This window comes from Rutilus rutilus (genome assembly GCF_951802725.1).
Source record: "Rutilus rutilus genome assembly, chromosome: 13".
NCBI classification, from domain to species: Eukaryota; Metazoa; Chordata; class Actinopteri; order Cypriniformes; family Leuciscidae; genus Rutilus; species Rutilus rutilus.
Window position 1 is genome coordinate 26,995,304 of NC_140218.1, and position 23,944 is coordinate 27,019,247.

Below are 23,944 nucleotides of genomic sequence, written 5' to 3' on the forward strand. Positions count from 1 at the left end.
CATTTCTCGCTCTTCTTCAGTAGAGTGTGACCCTCTCATGACCCTGTCAAATGTACACAGTCTCCAAAACACATTCCTTCCTTCGGCAAAATAACCTTTCGCAACCTTTTTAGCATGCAAACAACCGGCGTAACCTCATAGGCATTTGAAATGTGCTCATTCAATCAAATTATAATTGATGCAATAAAAATGACTGACATTTCTTAATTAATTTAAATTTAATCAGACATCCAGAGTATGTTAATGAAGAAAAAACAAAGCAAAACGACACTGTGACAAGTCAACTGCAACACAATGCAGCTTTTTTTTCGTCTTTCTTTTCTTTTTTTTACCTGACATGTGCCTTGTAGTAGTTTGTAGTGCTCATCTGACCGCTGTATAGTACAGAGACTGCACCCCATGGTGGAAACACATCAGCAAATAGTTCACCGGCTCAAAAACGTGATCATGAGAAAGTATCTACAGAGACTGAAGCTTACAGACACAACAACAGCAGCAGCGTGAGTCTGTGTTTGTGTCTGTAAGCCACACGCATGTGAGAGCTTGTTCCCTCCTCCCATTCAGTGCAACCGTCTCTCTCTCTCTCTCTCTCTCTTTAAAGGAGAGTGTTGTCTATATCCTCAACTATGTTGTTTTTATCATCATAAAAATAATCCAACCCTGTAATCAACAATCCACTGCATTACCAAAGATGATAATAACCACGTTCCTCAGGTTTCGTAATGTGCGGAAACAAGTCGTGAAAATGTTTTGTTGCAGGCCAATTAAAAAGCTCACTTCTCCAATTACTGGCACGAGCATTTCGATAGGAAAATTCTTGCAATAAAATGAGCAGCTCCTGTAATGTCAGCGAGCTCAACAGCGGTACAAGCACAACCGGAGGCTGTTGCCATTTGTTTTTCCTCCAAAATGATCAGCCTGTGGGCTCCGGTCTGTGATGTAATCTGGCATGTCACAGACAGGGTAAAGGTTACTGAGGAACACCATGTGTTCATTCATTCGGACCATATTTCTGCAGAAATTAACAGGAATTAAATGGTTTATTATATTATGAATCAAATATCTTTCACATATAAGAGTTCAAAACAACTGTAATTTCAAAATCTTGTCTTTTGAAACAAAGCTGTAAAAATGACAGTAAGATTTATTTTTGTTTAAAGAAAGTAATACTTTTATTAAGCAATGATGCATTTAATTATTGAAGCTGGTTTCCACCACTAAATAAATATTAAAAAGGTAATTGGTATTAATAAGGTATATTAAAAGGCACATTTTTTCTCAGAATTGCATGATATTGCGAGTTTGTCTCACGCAATTCTGAGAAAAAGAGTCAGAATTGCAAAAAATAAAGTCGTAATTGCAAGAAATAAAGTCGGAATTGTGAGATAAAAAGGCAAAATTAATCGCAATTGTTTTATTCCATGGCGGAAATAAGCTTCCATATTTAATTGATCAAAAGTGACAAAACATTTATAATGTTTTATTTAAAAGGTTTCAAATAAATGCTGTTCTTCTGAACTTTGTATTCATCAAAGAACATCATATTAGAATGATTTCTAAAGGATCATGTGACACTGAAGACTGGAGTTATGATGCAACATTTTATGCTTTGAATCACAGGATTAAATTACATTTTTAAAGGGTAACTAAACCCTAAACCAACTTTTTTTAGTTAATGCTCTGTAAGAATGGGGCTTTATTAGTGCTGTTCACTGATTCAAGTAATTTTTTTAACATTTGTGTTTAAAGTGTTTTCATTTTACAAAATATGGTGTAAAAACGTCTCAGTGCTGCCCTCTTCAGGTTGAACAGTAGCTACTGCAGTTGAATTTTCCTATTGGAAGTTGTGGTACACTCTGACATCAGAGGGTACCAGTTAACCACGCCCTAGCCTACAGAGAGATACATCTCAGATGCACGCCCCCTCTCCACTGGGCTCTGCCCACTTTTCCAGCATTTTTCAAATATTGCCAGTGGGTGGAGTCAAGCTCTGACCAGGGGTTTAGTTACCCTTTAAAGGGGTCCTATAATACCTCATGATAATCTATAAATCGCGGTCCCGGGGGCGGGGTTTATGTACATTTTAGGGTTAGTGATGTCACTAACCCGGGAGGAAGCTCGTGTTGCCAGCCGTTTGTTGTGGTCCTTAAAAAGCGATTTCTGTAAAAGAAAATATCTCCCTTTGCTTTTACCTTTGAGGGTCATAACTTTTCAGATGTTGTTTATGCTCAAACAGCAACATTACACAAAATTTACTAAAGTTAAAAAAACCTATTTACTAAATCATAATCAACCACCCCATTAAAATATAGTACAATAGTAAACAGTTATTTTAAATTGTATTAATACCTTTTTTTGACCAAATAAATGCAGCCTTGGTGAGCAGAAGAGAACTGCAAAAACCTTATAGACCCTTAAACTTTTAAATGGTTGTGTAAAATAATTATATTTGAATATAGAAACTAAATTTTTTTAAGTTTTCTTCACATTTGTTTTTCTCAGATTGATTCACCGCTCTGACTGGATCAGTGAGTTCAGTGAGTTCAGTGAAATATTCATCTGACTAATTCAAACCAGTAACCGGTCTTCTTGAATGATTCATTAAAGGTGCTCTAAGCGATGTTGGGTGACGTCACTTCTTGTTGACGTTCAAAGTATTGTCAAACAAAACGGAGGCTAGCTCGACCCTCCCTCCTCCTCATCCCGTCCCCTCCCTCTCCCTTCCGTGCTTCCTAAAACAGTCATGAACCATTTAGAAAAACCAAACTGGATTTACCCACCTGTCCAGCAAAAACAGAGCCACCTGAATGTCGGATTGGAAGCCCTTCTGCCGGTGGAGTTCTCGCCACCTTTTGAATGCTTTTTGGGACTTTGCGCGTTCCTTCTCCTTTTCCCTCTTCTTTGTTATTTGTTCATCGGAACGTCGTTTCTTTGGTCGTGTGTCGGCCATATCAAAATTCTCAAGAATATAAATTTTAACGTTAGTCGTTGTCGTTGTCTAGGACATCTCTCCTCTAGCTAACCCCACCCCCAAATCATTCTTGGCAGTTATTGACTGGAACACTGTTTGTTATGTTTCGTGGTCCAGGCTGGGCCAGTTTGTTTTTCTTGCCGTTTGTGGAGCCTGGGCTGTCTACAGAGACCGCTTTTTTTTGTGTGTGTTCAGGGGACAGGCAGCTAGCGGATAGTGAGGAGATGTTTGCTGTATGTGACAAAAAATGTTTGGGCCTAAAAAACACGTGACATCGCTTAGAGCACCTTTAAAAGATCCGGCTCAGTTGCATCAGATGTCACTGGCGGTTCTGAACGTTTGTTTTTGAGTGCAGCCTGCAAGGACAAATCAGCAGAAAGATGTGTATTTATCACGTTCAGACTGCAAACTCACATTTACAACTGGAGTAACGTCAAATTGCCATGTCACTGAAGGTTCAGCAGCGGTTGGAGACTCACACTGAACTCTGGTGCTCATGTGGGTGATCTAACATGGGATGCTTACAGATTCTGTCCCCCCTCATCATTTCCTGTCTCATCTCTTTATGCTTCAACTAAAAAGGGTAAAAAAATACATATGTACATATGGAAATACCATGTTACACTTGGTGAAAGGGAAGAAAACTAAAAGTATGACGAATGCTGAGTAATCTTGGTGACTGCAACCAGACACATGGCGTTCTCGAGGGAAAGAAAACGTAACATTCAGCCTCTTCCAGATCAGTGACTCCATACAGTATGTTTGATATGCATGTAACCACTGAGGAAGCACATGGTAAAAGCAGCGGTAAAGGGTCGAAAGTCCCTTTACACTATTGTGTGCTGATACTCTGATATCATTAAGCTGTTCCTTGGGGTCTATATAATCCCCTCACATGGTTCAGTGCTCCATCAGGCTAATGAAAATCTCTGCTCGAGGTTGTGTATCACTGAGCTGCAGTGTCTTCCGCAGTGCATACAGCCAACCTAAAGCGGAAGTGTGGCATTTAATGTGCACTTTCCTCAACCAATAGCGTTAGTCATTATTTCTGCAATTACGTTTGCTAATGCAAGTGGTGCAGAAATTAAACATCCCACTTATAATTTAGTTGCAGGAACCTCCAGTGTGGAATCAATTTTAAACATTTGTCATGAAACTCACAGCAATGGCTGGTAATTGAACTGATTCATTACAGAAATAGAGAGCTTTTTCTGTTCTGTGCTTTGTAGAGATCCATAATGTCTTTGGACAGCTGTGTCTGTATGCTGTAGTTTAGTGCTGTCATATATCTTCGATTTCTGCCTGTAAACTGAGGAGAGATGATTCAGTTTGTGGAAGAACACAGTGTCAGGACTGAGTCACCTTTCGTGACTGTGCTGAGAGAAGCTCTGTCTCTTTTGAACATCTTAGGAAAACCATGACTCACACACTGACTGTCAGATAAACTGTTCTGTTCTGCTATTCTAATCCATCTGGATGTTTATATAAAAGTGTACCAAAGCCTGTTGTGGTATCTGTTCGGAGTTATTAAAGGTGCTCTAAGCGATGTCACGCGTTTTTTAGGCCAAAACATTTTTTGTCACATACAGCAAACATCTCCTCACTATCCGCTAGCTGCCTGTCCCCTGAACACACTGTAAAAAAAACACGATCTCTGTAGACAGCACAGGCTCCACAAACGGCAAGAAAAACAAACTGGCCCAGCCTGGACCACGAAACATAACAAACAGTGTTCCAGCCAATAACCGACAAGAATGATTTGGGGGTGGGGGTTGGGGGGTTAGTGAGCGTGCACATGAAGGGGTGTGAGGGGAGTGGAGGAGAGATAAGCATGAAGAGGGTTAGCTAGAGGAGAGATGTCCTAGACAACGACAACGGCTAACGTTAAAAATGTATATTCTTGAGAATTTTTATATGGCCGACACAAGACCAAAGAGACGACGTTCCGATGAACAAATAACAAAGAAGAGGGAAAAGGAGAAGGAACGCGCGAAGTCCCGAATTTACAACGGAAAAGTGTTCAAAAGGTGGCGAGAACGCCGCCGGCAGAAGGGCTTCCAATTCGACAGTCAGGTGGCTCTGTTTTTGCTGGACAGGTGGGTAAATCCAGTTTGGTTTTTCTAAATGGTTCATGACTGTTTCAGGAAGCATGGAAGGGAGAGGGAGGGGACGGGATGAGGGAGGGTCGAGCTAGCCTCTGTTTTGTTTGACAATACTTTGAACGTCAACAAGAAGTGACGTCACCCAACATCGCTTAGAGCACCTTTAAGTAATAAAGCACACGAGACAGGAGTAGCGAACTTCATCCATTTTGTTTATGTTCTAGGCCGTGAGGTCACGACTGTCCTCATGCAGCAGCACTCGGTAGTAAGCCTTAGTCAGGTCGATGGTAGAGAAAACAGTAGAACCTTTTAGAACAGAGAGTAGTTCATCCATGTGTGGCAATGGAAAAGAGTCCACGATCACTGCTTTATTTGGCTCTCTGAGGTCAGCGCACATCCTAATTTTACCAGACTTTTTCTGCGTAACATCAATTGGTGACACCCATGCAGAGGCGTCGATTGCGTTCTATCACCCCAGCTGCTTGCAAGCGGTTCAATCCCTCTGACACAGCACTACGAACAGAGAGTGGCAGACGCACAGGTGTATTTGTGCTTCAGTGGAATTTCAGATCAAGTCATTATCAATTCAAATTTGCTTGAACTATTTAAGTCTTATTTTGGTTATTATTATTCATGAATGCCTTTGTTTATTGAACACTGGTGTCTGCTATTGGCCATTTTACACAAACAATATAACTCAAGGCTTTACGACAGTCACCATGTAGCCTAGCGTTCCAGTATTTCATGGCGCAAGCAACGCCACGGTCATGGGTTTTATTCCCAGGTAATGCATGAACCAATAAATGTAGATCTCGAATGTGTAAATCTAAACACATTAAGTAACTGATTTCACCACGTCTTTTTACTCTTAACTAGAGCTGGGCGATTAATCGTTAAAAGATTGAGATCTCGATTCAAACATTCATGCGATCTCATTCCTAAATGACAATGATTCGTCGGCGTCAATTAAATCTTTGACAAAATCACACCGGAACATTCAAATCTGTGTTCGCGGAACTGATCCAGAGAGAGCAGTTGTCATGTACAGTATAGCCTAGGTATGAAACAAGCAGTCTTTGCAACCACACAGTTTCGTTATTTCTGTGTTACAAATATTCATAGTATCACAGAAGTACTGGGATAAAAGTTTTTAGTTCAGATATAAACACTGATGGCTACAGTAGCGATCAAAATCGAGCAAATCACCTTTTATAGTAACTTGGCGCATCAAATAACAATTGTTTTAATTACATCTTTACACCAACAGGTAGCGACAAGTGACTTAATGTATGTCATTGAATTATTAATTCAATAGATGCATTTACTTGTTTCATTACTGAATTAATCAGCGTTTTTGAAGTATTTATGAGTGAGTCATTGAATCATTCATTCAAACCATTTCTTTTATTATTCAAAACAGTTCAACTGTTCAAAAACATTTTAAAGGGGTCATCGGATGCAAATTTCACTTTTACATGGTGTTTGCATATAAATGTGTTTTTGCAGTGTGTGGACACAACTACCATACAATGAAAAAAATCCACTCACTCCTTTTTTTTTTATCCTCAAAAAGCCTAAACACTCTCAATAATCAAGCCGTTTGGATTTTCTGCGCAATATGATGTCATATTGCTCAGGCTCCGCCCATGACCGCTGATGGACTGTCCCGTATTAGCATATTTCTGCCCTCAGCCATTTCTATACTGTCTGCCAAGGCATCACTTTAAGTGTCTTGTGTCGACACCCCCTACGGAAGAGAGGGGTGGGGTGAGCAGTTGCTCATTATCATTTAAAGAGACATGCACCGAAACGGGTCGCTGTGAACAGAGCAGTTTTTGAGGAGGTAAAATGGGTGTTGTTTCCTCAACACAACTAATTCCTCAACACAACCATTGAGGAATTTTAACCAAAGTATGTTACAAACTTTACACGAAGACCCTAAAGAATCATACCAACTTGTGGAAAATGGGCATGACCCTTTTAAATAGACTAGTAAATGACATGTTATTTTGTTTAGTTGTCTGTTTAGAATCGTGGGAGAATCGTGATCTCTGTTTGAAACAAAAAAATCATGATTCTCAATCGAACCTGAATCGAGCAACTCTACACTTAACTGTGGTAAAATCATTGTAACACTTTGCTTTTATCCTAATGAATCATGATTCAAACAGTGACTATTATTGCTTGCAATGGAGCCGCACTCTCCACAATCACTTTCTCCCTCACCACCATAAGATACTCTCTCGTCACATCAACAACATTTTTATAATTACACAGTCGCACCACACTCACTCAGGATTTCCACAGAAGACGAGCCAGTAAACCTGTTTTCAACATCTTGACATGAAAGCACTTGCCACACCGACACCTTGTTGTGCACATTTAGGACAACTTGTACAATAACAACCACAAATAAACCCATCAAACTTCTGGGGGCAGGAGTCGAGCGGCTTTTACATGGAGTATGCTAATCCTACATAGCTTCCTTGCAGAATTAAGCATGAATATTTTTGGAAATGAAACACGGAGCTTATGAAATAAAACAACAACAACTGTTCAAACACCGACAGCTGACCCTTAGTACAAACCCAACAGACGCCAAAACAAACTGAGGTGTTAAAACATTCTGCTCTTTGCAATTGTCTGTCTGCTTTATCACAGCAACATATGCTAATTCTACTTCTGTTAAACGGAAATAATATCACCAGCAAATGAAAAGCAGCAGTTTGGGATGACATAAAGAAAAGGAAAATATATTACCTCACTGAATATTTTCCATTAAAGGGATGGTTCAAAATGTACATTTTTGGGTGATTGGTCCAAATTTATTTTACAATTTTATATTCAGACATCACATTATACTGAGTAGAATGTGCAAAACTCCAGATACATACAAATCACTGCAGTTTCCACAATAAAAGAGCTCAAAGACTTGTCATCACATTTAATGACAGATAAAAACAGTTTGGAACAACATGGTGGATAGTAAATGAGGAATTTTCACTCCTTTAATGTACATCTAACACATGCACAGCCAGAGTGTGCATTATGCTCTAGTCATCATTTGTTAACACTGGTGAATTCAGATAATACTGTAGTTAAACAGGTCTGGTCTGTTTTCTGGCTATTTATATAAGATGACCTTACAAGCTGTAAGAAGGAAAGGAGGTACTGCATGTTCTTATTAAGCCATGAAAACATGGCTTTATTACTTGAAATGACTTGAAGAGAAGCGCTGTAATGGTTTGCTTTGCAAAGATGTGCCTTTCCGTTCAGTGCTCCTATAAAAAATAGCACACATTCACAGAATTCAAAAGAAGGTACTTCCTTTCAGGTTAGCCACGGTTTTCAGGCGGAATTGGGCTACTTTTAAACTGTTGCCCCAGGTTGGGCCACTTAAACCTGTAAATGGATGATCTATACAGGGGTCATTCACAACTCTTCATACCTCTATTTATCCAAAGAAAACTGATTTATTGCAGTCACCTTTCATAATGCACTCAAAGCTTTTGTTACTATTCATATGAGGAAAACTGCAAAACCGTGAACATCTCTTGTTATAGACCAGGATCAGCTGAAATAATTAATTCATTTATTTAAATTTAAATTTTTTATATATATATATATATAATTTGTTCCATAGTTCTAGGTTAGTTCATATTTCTATAATTCTATTTATATCATCTAATATATGTCATCTAACATAATTTCTGGAACTATCCCATATATGTTGCATAATAACATGCTAAAAAATGAAATGAAATTTAAATAATGGATATTTGAAGCACAAATCTGTTTAAAATCACGAAATTTCAAAGGAATTTTCTGAACACTGAACCCTGATTCCTTTGTTTGTGCAATCAGTGACACCTTACTGACACACTTGGATTGTTGTATCCTTGGCAACATTATTTATAAAGCAAAGACTAAATGACTTAAAATAGGATTATATGATTATTATAGCAATGCCTTAATATACTTGAGTAGGCCAACCAGAAGCAAGGAAGGCATGTGACATTTGAACTCATGCACAGACACACACACACACACACACTAATGCAAATTAATGGCTGGCTGCCCAATACACTACAGTATGAAGCTTTTTAGTCAAACATTTTTAAAACTTTTTTTTGCACAAGCAGTCAAATCTGTGAAGCACAAGAGCTTCTCTGTGCCAGACTTTTCAAAGTGAGCTTGCCAAGCTCACAGTTCTGGCCCTATAAACGCATGTCTAAAATAACCATCACACCATAACATTTTTTAGTATCTAGGTATAAAGTTTTGTAGTGGTTATGTTTAACATTATGTGAATCATCTATACACATACAGAACAATAATCTAGGGCAATGTTTCTCAAAGTATTGGGTTAAGACATTTGAATAAAATGCAATTATATACTTTGTTCACAAAAGTGTGCTTTGATTTTCTTGACAAATTTTTTTTTGGCATTAATTACTAACATCTTCCATAGCTTCCGCCAACTATTATTACTGCTATTATTAATAAAAAACATAAAAAAAACAAAAACATTTGTCACTTTGTTATGTCTGTGAAAGAATAACAGTAAATATATAGAATTGTAAGACTGAAAATACTGGTTGAGGCCTGGTCTGAGACAAAAGGGCCCTGCTGGCTAATTAACATTCGACCTCCCCCATACAACTTCACTTCCTCTCAGAAACAACGAAGAACTCACACAAGAACATGGTTTAATGTGAATGTTTATCATTGACTGTTATGTTTTTGGTGTCATTTGAAATGTCCTCAAAGTGAGTGGTACAGATATCTCATATCCAGATAGATAAAATAAAAGGAAATAAGGTTTAGAGAAGTTTAGAGAAAACTGGTTAGAAACCATTTGAGGGTGGTCTCCCCCATGTCACCTGGTCAAAGAGGATAAAGGAAGGTGTGTTCCCTCTCTCTGGTCTCTTTTTGGCTGGACGTGGATTGAATAGGTGGTCTCTCTCTCTCTCTCTCTCTCTCTATCTCAGATACAAGCTGGGTAAGATTATTTGGTGTAACCAATGTATAACCATGTTCTAGATATTTGAATTGATTGTGGAATTGATCGCTGATATCTGAAATATTAAATTGTTACATGTGATTATTCTAACTGATTTTGACATTGTTCATTTAATGGTAAAAAGGAATAGTCAAACATTCGCTCACTTTAAGTGAGGCACAGATATTGTTAAAACCTTTCATTTATGGAGTCAGATGAAATAACGAGTAAATATATGATTAATATATTGCATTTAATCAAAAAATACTTTGCCTCGAGAAAAGGACAGTAACACGTTAAGACCTTTCGCGCTGGTCGGACGCCGTCGGACGCTGGGCCGATTTAGCGCGAGCTTACAGAATATTACATGTTTTTTTAAATTGTGGGTCTTAGATGAACACAAAAGGCCCAAGAAAGGTTAAGAACCTCAAATTAGAGAACAACACATGCATCATTTGATGATGAATTACCAAAGGAATGTTAATAAATCTGCATGAAGACATTTATTGGATCACGTGAATGCTGACCGATGGTAAAACTAATCTCGCTGGTTTTGTTTATGTTTGTTTACCATACCACAAACATGAATCATCTTATGTCAATTCTGATCTTCATTCCATCTGAATGTTTTATGACGTAGGTAAACAGTCAATACACATCTGGGCTTAAGCGTTTATGACAGAACAACAATGCACCACATGACTGTGTTCATGATCTGTTCTAAATGTCAGGTGTGGTGAGATCTGCACTTGGATGCAATGAGTTTACAAGTTACAGTAAAAATACCTTTTGCCATTACACCACAGCTAAAAACATAACTCTACTTTCACTTGAGATGTGAATATTTCCTATGCAGATATCAGAATGCTAAAATCATAAAATATTAGCATCAAATTTCCTCGACAAAAGTGCACTCATTACCATCCAAGGACTGAAAATCCAAAAATCCAATACAATATAAACTATATTTTGAATCTGCATCTCGAGACTCTTCCACTTGGTTTCATTCATTTGCACTCTGCCTATCTAATCATACCGCAAGGTACAACCAACAATGGTACCATAACCAATCACAAAATTGACTTTTTAAAAACCTTTTTACCATGTTTGTGTATGGTTAATTAAGTAAGTTGTATAATAATAGTCAAGTCACACAATTCAGACTCTAAAGTAACAAACTTCTTGAGTTCGATCACAGTCTAAATACTTGTGCTAAAGTCAGCATTAAATAGAAGTTGCGATTGCCGTTTCTTCCCTATTAGGGGCTTTTGCACTGGGTAGTTATAAGAAGTCAGTTATAGGAACTAGTCACCATGGCGGTACGCCGAGAACTAAATTCTAAACTAAATATATAGGCTATAATCTGAATGTTTACACCGAATTTTATAAATAGCTGCTGTTTCACATGCGTTCGGCCAATCAACGTACAATTGCGTCACTGGTTTTTCCTATCGTGCTGGGTTAGACCCTACTCTGAAGTAGAAGTGAATTTAGTCTTTTTTCACTAAAATCGTTCCTAGTTCCTGCGGTCCAAACACACTAAAAAGCAGGTGCTTACATCAATAGTTCTAGGAACTATCAAAATGTTCCTCCGGTGCAAAAGCCCTTATTGTTCTGTATATCTGTGTGAAATGGCTTCTTGAAGAAGAAAAAATATAGGTCGGGACTTGATTTTGTCTAAGGGAATTGATTGGACGGTGTTGGTTTGCTATTGGTGGATCTCATGTGAGTGACAGTTTGTCCCGCCCTCACGCCAGTAAACACATCATCAGAGAAGAGAAGAGATGAGCTGCAAGAGGGAGGGGAAGCTATTTTGATTACAGATTCAGAGGATATGTGAATTTAAAAAACAATAATGATGTGCACGGATAAATCAGTAGTAGGCTAAATACTGCAGAATTCCATAAAAAAATTAGAATTGCCAATTTTTATTTCATGGTGACTTTAAAAGAACTGCCCTCAACAGTAGACAGAAGAGAGTCTGAAATAGGGCAAAGCTATCGCATGTCCTCATACAGCCCAACAGGACCACACAACATCTACATTTAACATCCCTGTGATTAATGACATCACTCTAATACATGTGTTTGGAATAAACCAATGTACTGCTTTTTGTTTATATTAGTCTAATACATCTTTTGCTACAGCTATGTGGAGCTGTACATGTCCACACATTCCTCAATTTAATCTCATTAGTTTCACACACATTAGTTACTATAATTACTATAATTATATACTATATATAATATACTATAATTATAATTAAACTATGATTACAGCACATTTATTGCATTTGAATATGAAGAACATTTCACAATCATCATGACTTCATTAGAAACGGCTTAACTATGGTATGTCCAAACTTTGAATTGTTCTGCCATAAAACATCAGATGCAGCCACACACAGTTAATACAGTATTCTGTCATTACTATCTTAGATCACAACCATCAGATACATGATACTTACTCAATATCATCAACAAGCATACTGACGAAAATGATAATTCACTAATTTTTATTAAAAAATATACACTACCACTCATACGAAATAACTGCAGCTGTACTATGTAACATACTGCTTTCATTCCTAAGGCCAAACACAGTTTGCATTACCTTCATTCACTGAGCTTCCGTTCGGCACAGTGACCATTGTCAGAGCCCTGTTTCCTCATTCCTCTAATCTTTCAATGATCCTTTCTGATGTTTTTCCCAGTACCTTTAATCTAATTCACCACGTGTTGCGATTATTCTAAGCAGCATTTGGAGATCTGAAGTCGAGAAAGGCGGTGTCAGGGTTTAACTCGCATAAACACGGCACACCGAGATCAAAGAATTCGCTCTCTACACTGTTTCTCAAAAGAGATAGACCTTAAAATAAAGCGCCCAGGTCATAAACAAACATTAGACAATCGCTTAAAAGGACCTTCTCCTTTCGGGCTCTCTCTGATGATGAGTTTTCTGCCAATATACAGGCACATGAGTGATTTTCACATTTTAAGGTCTGTCAAGTTCAAAGACAAGCCTGAGAATGACTATTTTCTTCAGAGAAAAAGATCAAAAATCAAGTTCTAGAAATAATTTCCCTCCAAACGTATTTCCTATTTCTTCCGAACCCCGTCCGATCCAGATCGCCTCATTCTAACCTAGATTTCCTGTAGGATGCAACAGACCCCCTGACGTGAGATGCGAGTTCAAAGCACCTTTTATAAACACTGAAGGCTAAAATATCATTGCTGTCCTGCTGACACTGACCTCCCAGGCTGGTGGTCTTAACCTCTGAATTGGCTCACCGCAATAGTTTTCACCACACACCGGTGTGCTCAGTGAAAGTATCAGTGGAGGAATGCTTTCGTAACCCCGAAACCTGAGGGAGGAGTATAACGTGCTTGCCGCTGTCCTGCCCGTGCAGATTAACTCAGGAGAAAAACATTCCAATTGTTTGTTTGTCCAGATTTACAGGACGTCACAAACAAGCAAGACAGCCTTAAGTTAATCCGTCTAACTGTCATTGCAGCATGCAGATTTTCCTGCTATACCACACATCTAAAAACAACGAAACAAACAGAAAACAAACAAACAGACAATCGTTAATCTGGGCTCAACAAAAAAGCCATATTAGGCCAACGCTACATTTTTGGAATATACATGCATTTTTTTTACCTTTAAAACATAAACGTTTGGTTTTCTGTGACAGTTCAAGGATTCTGCTTTCTGAGGGTTTTTTTTCCGGAAGAACGAGTTAACAATTACAAAACGAAACAGTAATGTTTTGCTCTAACATGTATGTTATGCTTTGGTTTAGTTTCATTGTGTTTTGGTTGTTTTCCTTGTTCTGGATTGCCTGTGTTCATTAGTTAGTTTCCTTGGTTGTTAATTAGTTCAACGCACCTGTTTCCGTTCAGTTGATTACTCTTCCATGTATTTAAGCCTTTAGGCCTGGGACACACAAGACGATTCTCAAATCTTAATCGATTTAAAAACTGTGGGAGACCACAGACATAAAGGCGATTTTTAGCATTATAATTCTCTGAATGCACACAAGCAGAGCAGAGCATGATGATTTCTTTCTTGACTCACTTTGTCTCATGTGGGCTCTTTGCTGTGTGTCTGACGTGATGAACATAACAATGGCAGTAGAGCCTTTTGAAATCTGTGCATCACACCAGAGTTGTTCCCCAAAGAATGCATGATACAACTGCTCGTTTCAAAGAGGATGCCAGCCAGCAAATATCAAACAAACATGTTTGATATTTACGATTTGGTATTGTGCGGGCTCCGACGCGATAGGGAGCAGTGAAATAATTGTAATAACACCGCAAAATTGAGGATTTATTTGGATAAAAAGTCGGTAGCGAGAAGCCTAGATCGTTGGGGGTTGCAAATCGGGCTTAAGTGTGTGGCCTGCCTTAGTTTCCTTTGTATAATTGTTAGGTATTGTGGTTGTGTTTATGTGACTTCTCCAGCGATCTCCTGTGTGTTAGTTAGTAAAAATAAAGACTGGTCCTGTTTATTCTTCATTGTGCGCTCATTTCAGCCACAGTATCGTTACATTTGCCATGTATGCCATCATTTTCAGTCAAAAGGGTTTGTGAATGTATGGCTGAAAATGATACATTTGTGTAAAATGATCATCTAAAATAATAAATAATACATCTAAATAGAATTTTTGTATGTTAGGGAAAGTGACAATGTTGGCAGGGAAAGCAGAAATCTCAAGCTGATTTTTACTTCTTTTTTTTTTCGGTCGAGCTCTCCTAATATAGCCATGTATACACAGTGCCGATTGAGGTAGTCTAATATTCATTATGTTCATGACTATCAAGAAAAAGCACCATAAAAGTAGTCTATTTGACTTTGTGAGCTATATTCCAAGCGTTCAATGCACCATACAATAGCTTTGTATTATTTATGGAAAATCCAATCTCGTGACATATCATATCAATTGTTTTTATTATTATAATTTCTCTTTTTGTATGTCATGAAAAACACATCATACAGATTTGAAATGACAATTCAGAACCAACTGTACCTTCTCAGTTTATAAAGAGGAGCCCTGAGACCACCACAAAAGCTCAATGGCTGGCATCCTCTTTGAAACGAGCAGTTGTATCATGCATTCTTTGGGGAACAACTCTGGTGTGATGCACAGATTTCAAAAGGCTCTACTGCCATTGTTATGTTCATCACGTCAGACAGACAGCAAAGAGCCCACATGAGACAAAGTGAGTCAAGAAAGAAATCATCATGCTCTGCTCTGCTTGTATAAGAAGCCACTCGATAAAAACGTGGGTTTTTCTTAGACATTCAATGACGAGATGAGGTTTTGTTTGCTCTTTTGTTGATATTTACAAGCTACTAAATCTTGATGTTGTGTTGTCATTGTTATGTGCCCTTATAGACAACGTTCTCTTTTGTTAGATGAAACATTTTGTTCCTGTTAGATGTGAATAACTGAAACAGTACTGCTGGATGAACAGACTAACACCCCTTTTAAAGGAATCTGCCCAGTGTGAAATCAACCTACAATGGCGCCAACATTGTTAGTCTGACTAGATCTGACAAATCTAACAGACAGACTGTGAAAACATTGGCACCAGTTGAGGAGCTCAGACTAGCGGTATGATGTCTATCTGCTTTGGCTTTCATCTGTCTAGTGGTTGTCTTGGTGACCCTTTTGAGTTTGATTGCATCCAGCGTGTTCGTGTTGGCCTTCATCCTGACCAAGAAAAACCTTCACAAACCTGCGCTATCTGCAATATGAAAATTTTGCACCCATAAAATCAACTCATCAACATCACTGACAAACCTCAACGATCCTGTCATGAACATGCAGTCCGGCCTTGTCAGCTGCTCCGTTTTCCACTATCTTGGATATATAGATCCCATCACTGATATCTTCATGCTCCTCTGGTTCCTTAGATAGAAGCAAATGTTGAAAATTAGACAAGCTAAAGGGGTACTTCACCGCTGGCAAAATGGGCTTTCAATAAAACGTAGCTCGCTAGACAGTAGAAAGGCGAAAACAAAATCTTGTTTTTAAATCTGTGTTACCTGACTAGAGAAAACAGAGAAAAAAAGGCTGTTGTCTTCCCTTTTTCCAAATAGGTAGGAAAACTTCAACACCCATAATGCATTGAGCATGTTGCCTTGGAGCTGTCAAAAGTCCGCCGGATGATGCAAATGCGTAAATGACTTTTGCTGACAAATAAACATGAATTTCTCTTTCCAGGTAAGACGTAGGACAAGTAAACATTGTTTATTTACATATAAACTTCCGGCATTGTAACAATACAAAGCGGGTTGAGTTACAATCGGGAAAGTTACACTTTAAAGGTGAAAATAAAGTTTTAAATGTTGATGTGGTGTTTTGAATATGCTTTAAGACAAACCATGTGCAAATTCATAAGTCAACAGCATTGTTGAGTATTTTCTCCTTAAAATTGCAGTGAAAAAAAGACCGTTTTTCAATGTGCTGGCAAGCTTTAGCCTATCATTAACTATGACCACTCTGAGGCAGTGAAGTCTCAAGAGAAGCCAGGTTATCCCGGTATATTTTTCTGTTGATATGAAAAATCGGGTACATTTTGCAATGTAGCGGGTGAATTATGTATATGATGTATATTACGATATTAATATGCCTTTCTCCATTGACGGTTTAAGTTTCTAAGGATGCTGATTTTCAGAAGGACTCTGTCTGACTCTGAGATGGCGAACGGGAACATAGTTTGTGTGGCATTAGCAACACATTATTAGCTGTTTGATAACATAGTCACGCCAAAGGCTAATCATATTAATTACCGTTATGTCAAACATAGAGAGCGATACATAAAACGCATTACCATTCTGATACATCGACTCGTATACGACATTGTATAAGTGAGTGAAGGGAGGCGGGGCTCATTTGCATATTCATAGTTACTGAATGAGGCAAGGGTGTAGTTACATTCAAGCTATTTTAAGGCATGAATAATTTTTTTCACAGGAAAAAAAAGGTTTAAAAATGCCATTTTGATGATCAAAGATGAATTTTAAGGGACACAATTATTGACTACAGGGAGACTTTAAGTATTTTTTTCAATAGCTTAAATGTCAATTCAAGAAATCAATGTATTGTAGATATTCTTTCCTTACGACTGTCACCATCGGTTGCAGGAAACACGATGATGAAGATGAAGATCAGGTATAACGTCTTTAATACTAAGTCTTTAAACGTAACCAGACAAAGTATGTGTGTTTGGTGTTGGTCTTTATAGAGGAACTGATGGAACTGATGGCAGACAGGAGTGGTGATTGTGGAGTGTGCACAGGTGGTTAGATCAATAGCTAACAATTAAAAATCAATAGCTATTTTTTAACAAACAAAGCAAAACAAAGCAAAAAAATGTGTTTAATTAGTATTTTATTTTATTTTTATTAATTCAACTAAATTTAACAGTTACACAACAGAAGACTTTAATTAGTCCAACAAAATGTTCAAGGACTTTTCGGTTTTTATCTTGTACACCCCTTCATGTTGTTTGGCTCCGTAAATTAGAGCATTCTGGGAATTTAATTAAAATGTAAAAGGCATTCAATTAAATTCTGAATGGTCCATGAGCCTGACTCAAGGGCACGCTCTCTATGCATAAATGTATGTACAGCAAGGATAAACTTGCATGAAAAACAGGTTAACTGTGGCTGTCCATTAGGAGTGAACAGGTGGTAAACAGCCTGTGGTGAATCTCCACTAGATTAGAGAAGAGAATGTGATGTGAGTGAAAGCCAAACCCACAGCTTGCTCTCTCCTCTCCACTTGGACACAATCTATGTGAGAATTTAATGGCTCCCACGCTCGCATTTCACACAGTGTACTCGAGAGAAATGTGTGGAGCTCAAATAGTGCGATCTGCAATTATCTTTTTTACACATGGCTTAGTTACTGATTTTGTTTTTCTTTCTTACAATGGAGGGGTTGGTTGAGTTAAAAGACGAACTTTACACATATGTATATATATATACAGTGAGGAAAATAAGTATTTGAACACCCTGCTGTTTTGCAAGTTCCCCCACTTAGAAATCATGGAGGGGTCTGAAATTGTCATCGTAGGTGCATGTCCACTGTGAGAGACATAATCTAAAAAAAAAAAATCCAGAAATCACAATGTATGATTTTTTAACTATTTATTTGTATGATACAGCTGCAAATAAGTATTTGAACACCTGAGAAAATCAATGTTAATATTTGGTACAGTAGCCTTTGTTTGCAATTACAGAGGTCAAACGTTTCCTGTAGTTTTTCACCAGGTTTGCACACACTGCAGGAGGGATTTTGGCCCACTCCTCCACACAGATCTTCTCTAGATCAGTCAGGTTTCTGGGCTGTCGCTGAGAAACACGGAGTTTGAGCTCCCTCCAAAGATTCTCTATTGGGTTTAGGTCTGGAGACTGGCTAGGCCACGCCAGAACCTTGATATGCTTCTTACAGAGCCACTCCTTGGTTATCCTGGCTGTGTGCTTCGGGTCATTGTCATGTTGGAAGACCCAGCCTCGACCCATCTTCAATGCTCTAACTGAGGGAAGGAGGTTGTCCCCCAAAATCTCGCAATACATGGCCCCGGTCATCCTCTCCTTAATACAGTGCAGTCGCCCTGTCCCATGTGCAGAAAAACACCCCCAAAGCATGATGCTACCACCCCCATGCTTCACAGTAGGTATGGTGTTTTGGGATGGTACTCATCATTCTTCTTCCTCCAAATTTTCGAATGATTGCTCCAACAGTGGACCTTTTTTCACCAAGCTGCTTGGCAATTTCCCCGTAGCCCTTTCCAGCCTTGTGGAGGTGTACAATTTTGTCTCTAGTGTCTTTGGACAGCTCTTTGGTCTTGGCCATGTTAGTAGTTGGATTCTTACTGATTGTATGGGGTGGACAGGTGTCTTTATGCAGCTAACGACCTCAAACAGGTGCATCTAATTTAGGATAATAAATGGAGTGGAGGTGGACATTTTAAAGGCAGACTAACAGGTCTTTGAGGGTCAGAATTCTAGCTGATAGACAGGTGTTCAAATACTTATTTGCAGCTGTATCATACAAATAAATAGTTAAAAAATCATATATTATGATTTCTGGATTTTTTTTTTAGATTATGTCTCTCACAGTGGACATGCACCTACGATGACAATTTCAGACCCCTCCATGATTTCCAAGTGGGAGAACTTGCAAAATAGCAGGGTGTTCAAATACTTATTTTCCTCACTGTATATATATATATATACGTATAATATATATTATACGTATATATAAATACGTAATGTACATTTCAAAACTTTTTTTAGCTTGACACCTCCTTTTGCCCATTCATTTCCATTGTATGGAAATAAGCAACTTGAACATTTGCTAAATATCTCAGTGGAAATTTATGTTCCACGGACGGAATAAAGAAAATGATGATTAAAAACTATATTATACATGGTTCTTTGCAAAGTAAGCTTACACACCTCACACAATCTTCCTCCAATGATGCTGAATCCAAGAGATCCTGATGTTCTGTGTAGGGTGACTTTAAGGCTCCTTGTCTCTTCTCCCTGGGATAGGACAGGAAGAGAGAAAAAGAAAGAAGACATATTTCAGATGCTGCAACAGACTGCTATACAGCAGGTTTCAACACAGCTTCACTGACCACACTAACCATCTCTCCCCCTACGAAGCGGGGCTCTCTCCATTAGTTACCCAATGAAACGGCAAAGCCACACGAGTTTCAGGGTATTTTCATATATCAAGCAGTGAAGACAGATCACACCCTCAGAGACACCTGACAAAATCACAGTAAAGGTACTATAAATGTCTAAAAATAATTTATGAACGTGGCCAAGTGTATATCACACTCACGACACAGTGAACTATGCAGAAGAAACTGCAGAGGAATTAAACCACACTTATTTCCTTCAGATTAGGGCGAAAATACTAATATCTGGTAGTTTTATGGAAAATAGGAGATTTGTTTTAGCGGCAGGTGTGGAGAAGGGTTTATTTGAGAATATTTACTGTTTCATGACGGACATCAAAATGTCTCAGCAGCTGGGTTTGATCAGCTGTCATGAAGCAGATGTGCCGAGTGGAAATCAAGGCAAGGCCTGTGACTTTTCAAGAATGACAGACTTAAGATAGCCTTAAAATATCTGAACTTTAAGTGAGTTGTCTATCAAACATCCCTAGCAGTGACATCCCCTGCTGAAACAGAAGCTGCAGGCGGAAACCTGTCACAGTGAGTGAGACAAACATCATGAGCTCTTGATTAGAGTCTTTTGTTAACGTATAATGTCCCTGAAGTCCACAAGACATGCCTCATGTCAATTCAATTAGACTTGTGTCTTAAGTTTGTTGGTTTCACAGACCACTTCACTCAGATTGCCACTCAGATTGCTTGCATAAGATGAGAGACACCATAATTATGCATCTCAATACAGAATAAAGACGTTCGAGTTTTGTTTCTTTTGTTCAGATCTAGATCATTCAAGTGTGAATCCTTTAAACTGACATGAAAATGAACTGAAAATGCTGGCTTGAAGTGTTTTCAGTGAAGGGAGAGTAATGAGAAATGTAAAATCAGAGGCTTCCAGAAGTTGTTTTGTAGTAGAATCTTACTGTATACATGGTAAATACTGTTTGTATTTTTACAGGAAAAACAAATGTAAAATACATCACATACGATTATATTTTTTATCAACTATTTAGCTTTTTCTCATTTATTTGATCAATAATGTACATTAGGGTGTTTTGTGTTGCATTTTCTGTTATGTTTATTGCATTATTTTAGTGTTGTGTGTTATTCTAATGGTCTTTAGTCTTTGTATGACCCTGTAAACATCTATATATGAGTAATGGTCATGGTTTATGGACAGTCTACTGAAGATGAACTGATTCATCATGTGGCTTTCTATTGTACCATCGATTTAATTATGTTGGTTATTAGTATAATTTAAGGTAAAAAGCTGATTTTGGTATGCTAATGCTAACTTCAGAAAAAGATTTGGTTACACAGGCCCCAATATGCCATCCCGTAATATCTGAAACCTCTTCATATTTTTGTTGTAGCTCTTGAGGCAAGTGTTAATATAATACAAGGAATAGTTCACCCAAAAATGAAAATGATCCCATAATTTACTCACCCTCAAGCCATCCTAGGTGTATATGACTTTCTTCTTTCAGACGAACACAATCAGAGTTATATTAAAAATCCAAGCTTTATAATGGGAGTGAACGGTAATTTGGATTTTGAAGTCCATCCATCCATCATAAAAGTAATCCACAAATGCCTTAATAAATGCCGTCTGAGGCGAAGCGATGGGTTTTTGTAAGACAAATATCTATATATAATAGAATAGAATAGGTGGCTCTAGCAAAAACCATGTAACTATCTTGTGAATGTCCACACAGCTGTTGTCGGAAACTAGTGATTGTAGTATATAAAGTTTTAAAGGGTTAGTTCACCCAAAAATGAAAATTCTGTCAGTAATTACTCACCCTCATGTTGTTCCAACCCCGTAAGACCTTCGTTCATCTTCGGAACACAAATTAAGATATTTTTGATGAAATCTGAGCGCTGGCTCACTCCTCCATAGACTTCTAGGTGACCGAAACTTGCTGGCCCAGAAAAGTTATTAAAGAGATCGTTAAAATAGTCCAAGTGACTACAGTGGCTCAATCTTAAGTATATCAAGCGACGAGAATACTTTTTGTGCGCAAAAACAGCTCTCAGATTTCATAAAAAATATCTTCATTTGTGTTCCGAAGATGAACGAAGGTCTTACATGGGGTTGGAACAACATGAGGGTGAGTAATTACTGACAGAATTTTCATTTTTGGGTCAACTAACCCTTTAAATATGAATATATATTTTTTTTACAAAAACCCATCACTTCACTTCAGAAGGCCTTTACTAACCCACTGGAGTTGTATGGGTTATTTTATGATGGATGGATACACTTTTTGGAGATTCAAAAACTCTATTCAGTTACAAAACTGGGAAGAGCCAGGATATTATTTAATAACTACGATTGTGTTCGGCTGAAAGAAGAAAGTCATATACACATGGCTTGAGGTTAAGTAAATTATGGGATAATTTTCATTTTGGGGTGAACTAAACCTTTAACTGCAATTTCTATCCGCCATTCAGATAGTTTTGAAATACTTGTAGGCCTGTGTTTACATTTGTTTTCAGAAATTATATGAAAGCCATTGACTATAATAGCCTACATGTTGTCAATCCAAAGATGGCCTTTTGTTTTAGATGATATTCCATATTTCAAAAGAAATTCTCTTTTCTTTGCTTTCCTCAAAGCTTTAATAGGCCTTGTCATCATTTTCCAGTTATTAATCTGCACTTTTGAGGGGTCCCATGGCTTCACTGTCAAAATGTTCACATCATGATATCTTTGTTTCCATCCATTTCATTTAGTTTCAAAAAGGTTTTAAGAGTAGCCTATTCTTAGTTTCATCTTGATTAAATTAATTAAATTCAAAGCGAAAAGGTAATAAAATTTACATCAGGTTTTAATTTAAACAGATTTAAACGTGATCTTCAAGATTTAGATTTTTTTTTACAGTGTACTCCATTCACACCATATCACGATACTGACCTTATCAAGAGGCAACAGGCATCTGTTTGACAGCGAGTCAATCCTGCTCTTATACTCGGTGATTTTCTTCTGAAATGTGAGCGCTGTGATGTGCAGCTCGCAGTGGAGAGCAGAGAGTTTGGACAGGAGAGACCTCTCTCTCTTACTGAAGCTCAGGGACTGACTCTTCAGCTCTTCCTCCAGACTCAGCGCTTTGGTTTGGAGGAGACAGATGTGTGTCTTAAGCGCTTGGAGACAGCTGTGGTCCTCCGACCTCTCCTTAAGGCTCAGCACCAGTCCACATCCATCCTTACAGATCTCCACCGCCCTGTGCTCGCATCTCTCCCGCATGTGTGAAGCCACATCCTTCAGGATGAGCACCGCGTCGCACCCTTCATTCCTGCATCTGACCGGAGAGAATTCGCACATCTCCGCGTGCTCTGAAAGATGCTGGAGCTTCATCACCCGGTTGCAGCCTCGTTCACGATGGTCGCATTTGACGTCCAGCTTGAGAACGAGGTTTTTTAGGGGCAGGACGTGGTTCAGCTCTTTAGTGGTGATTTTTTGGCACAGGACAGGGCAGCTGCTGACTTTGGAGAGCCACTGTAGAGCGCACGCGGCGCAGAAGACATGTCCGCACGGAGTGCTGAGAGGATCCTCTAAAACTTTCCCACACAGTTTACAGATTAAGTCCGGGTCCACGGGACCCTCAAAACGGTCTAAATCAAAGCCCATACTCTTGACGTGACGTACGGGAACGACTCCGAAAGAAGGAAAGAGCTGTCTTCCCAGTTCCCACGCGGATGAAATGAGAGAATAAACTACGAGTTTCACTCAGGTCTAGAGGCGCGAGCTACCGTAAACACTCAACGAGCAGAGCAGTGCGCGCGTGCACGAGTGCTCGATTAAGAATTGCCTACAGACGATGAAGTGAGTGTTCAGTAGGCCTAGCCTAATGCTGATTCATATTTTTGTGATGACTACGATACATTAACTTAAATAGAATTTCTTTTGAAATGTTATAAATGGCTATAGCCTACTGTCACTTTTGATCAATTCAATGAGTCCTTGCTGAATAAAAGTATTATTTTCTTAAAATAAAAACAAGAAGTCTTTTATTCAAAATAAAAAAATAAAAACGTCAATTTTTTTCAATTAGGCTACTTAAAAATAAAAACTATAACCTTTACTCAACAAATCTAAAAACATTAATGTGTCCACAAATCCCTCCTTAACAAATAGACACAAATTTTGTTTTTGAAATTCAACATAATA

At 38.3% G+C, this 23,944-nt stretch overlaps 1 protein-coding gene across 1 annotated transcript in view; it reads right to left on the minus strand.

Moving 5' to 3' along the window:
• The window catches only part of pdzrn3a (PDZ domain containing RING finger 3a), a 30,221-nt gene extending 6,702 nt beyond the window's left edge, over positions 1 to 23,519 (minus strand). Inside the window, exons 1-3 of the mRNA XM_084427705.1 lie at positions 22,691 to 23,519; positions 19,550 to 19,636; positions 15,882 to 15,989 (exon numbers count right to left, since the gene is read on the minus strand). Of these exons, the coding sequence (XP_084283831.1) occupies positions 15,882 to 15,989; positions 19,550 to 19,636; positions 22,691 to 23,404 (909 nt within the window). The 5' untranslated portion in view covers positions 23,405 to 23,519. The remainder of the gene's footprint in view (positions 1 to 15,881; positions 15,990 to 19,549; positions 19,637 to 22,690) is intronic.
• Positions 23,520 to 23,944: the final 425 nt, after the last annotated feature.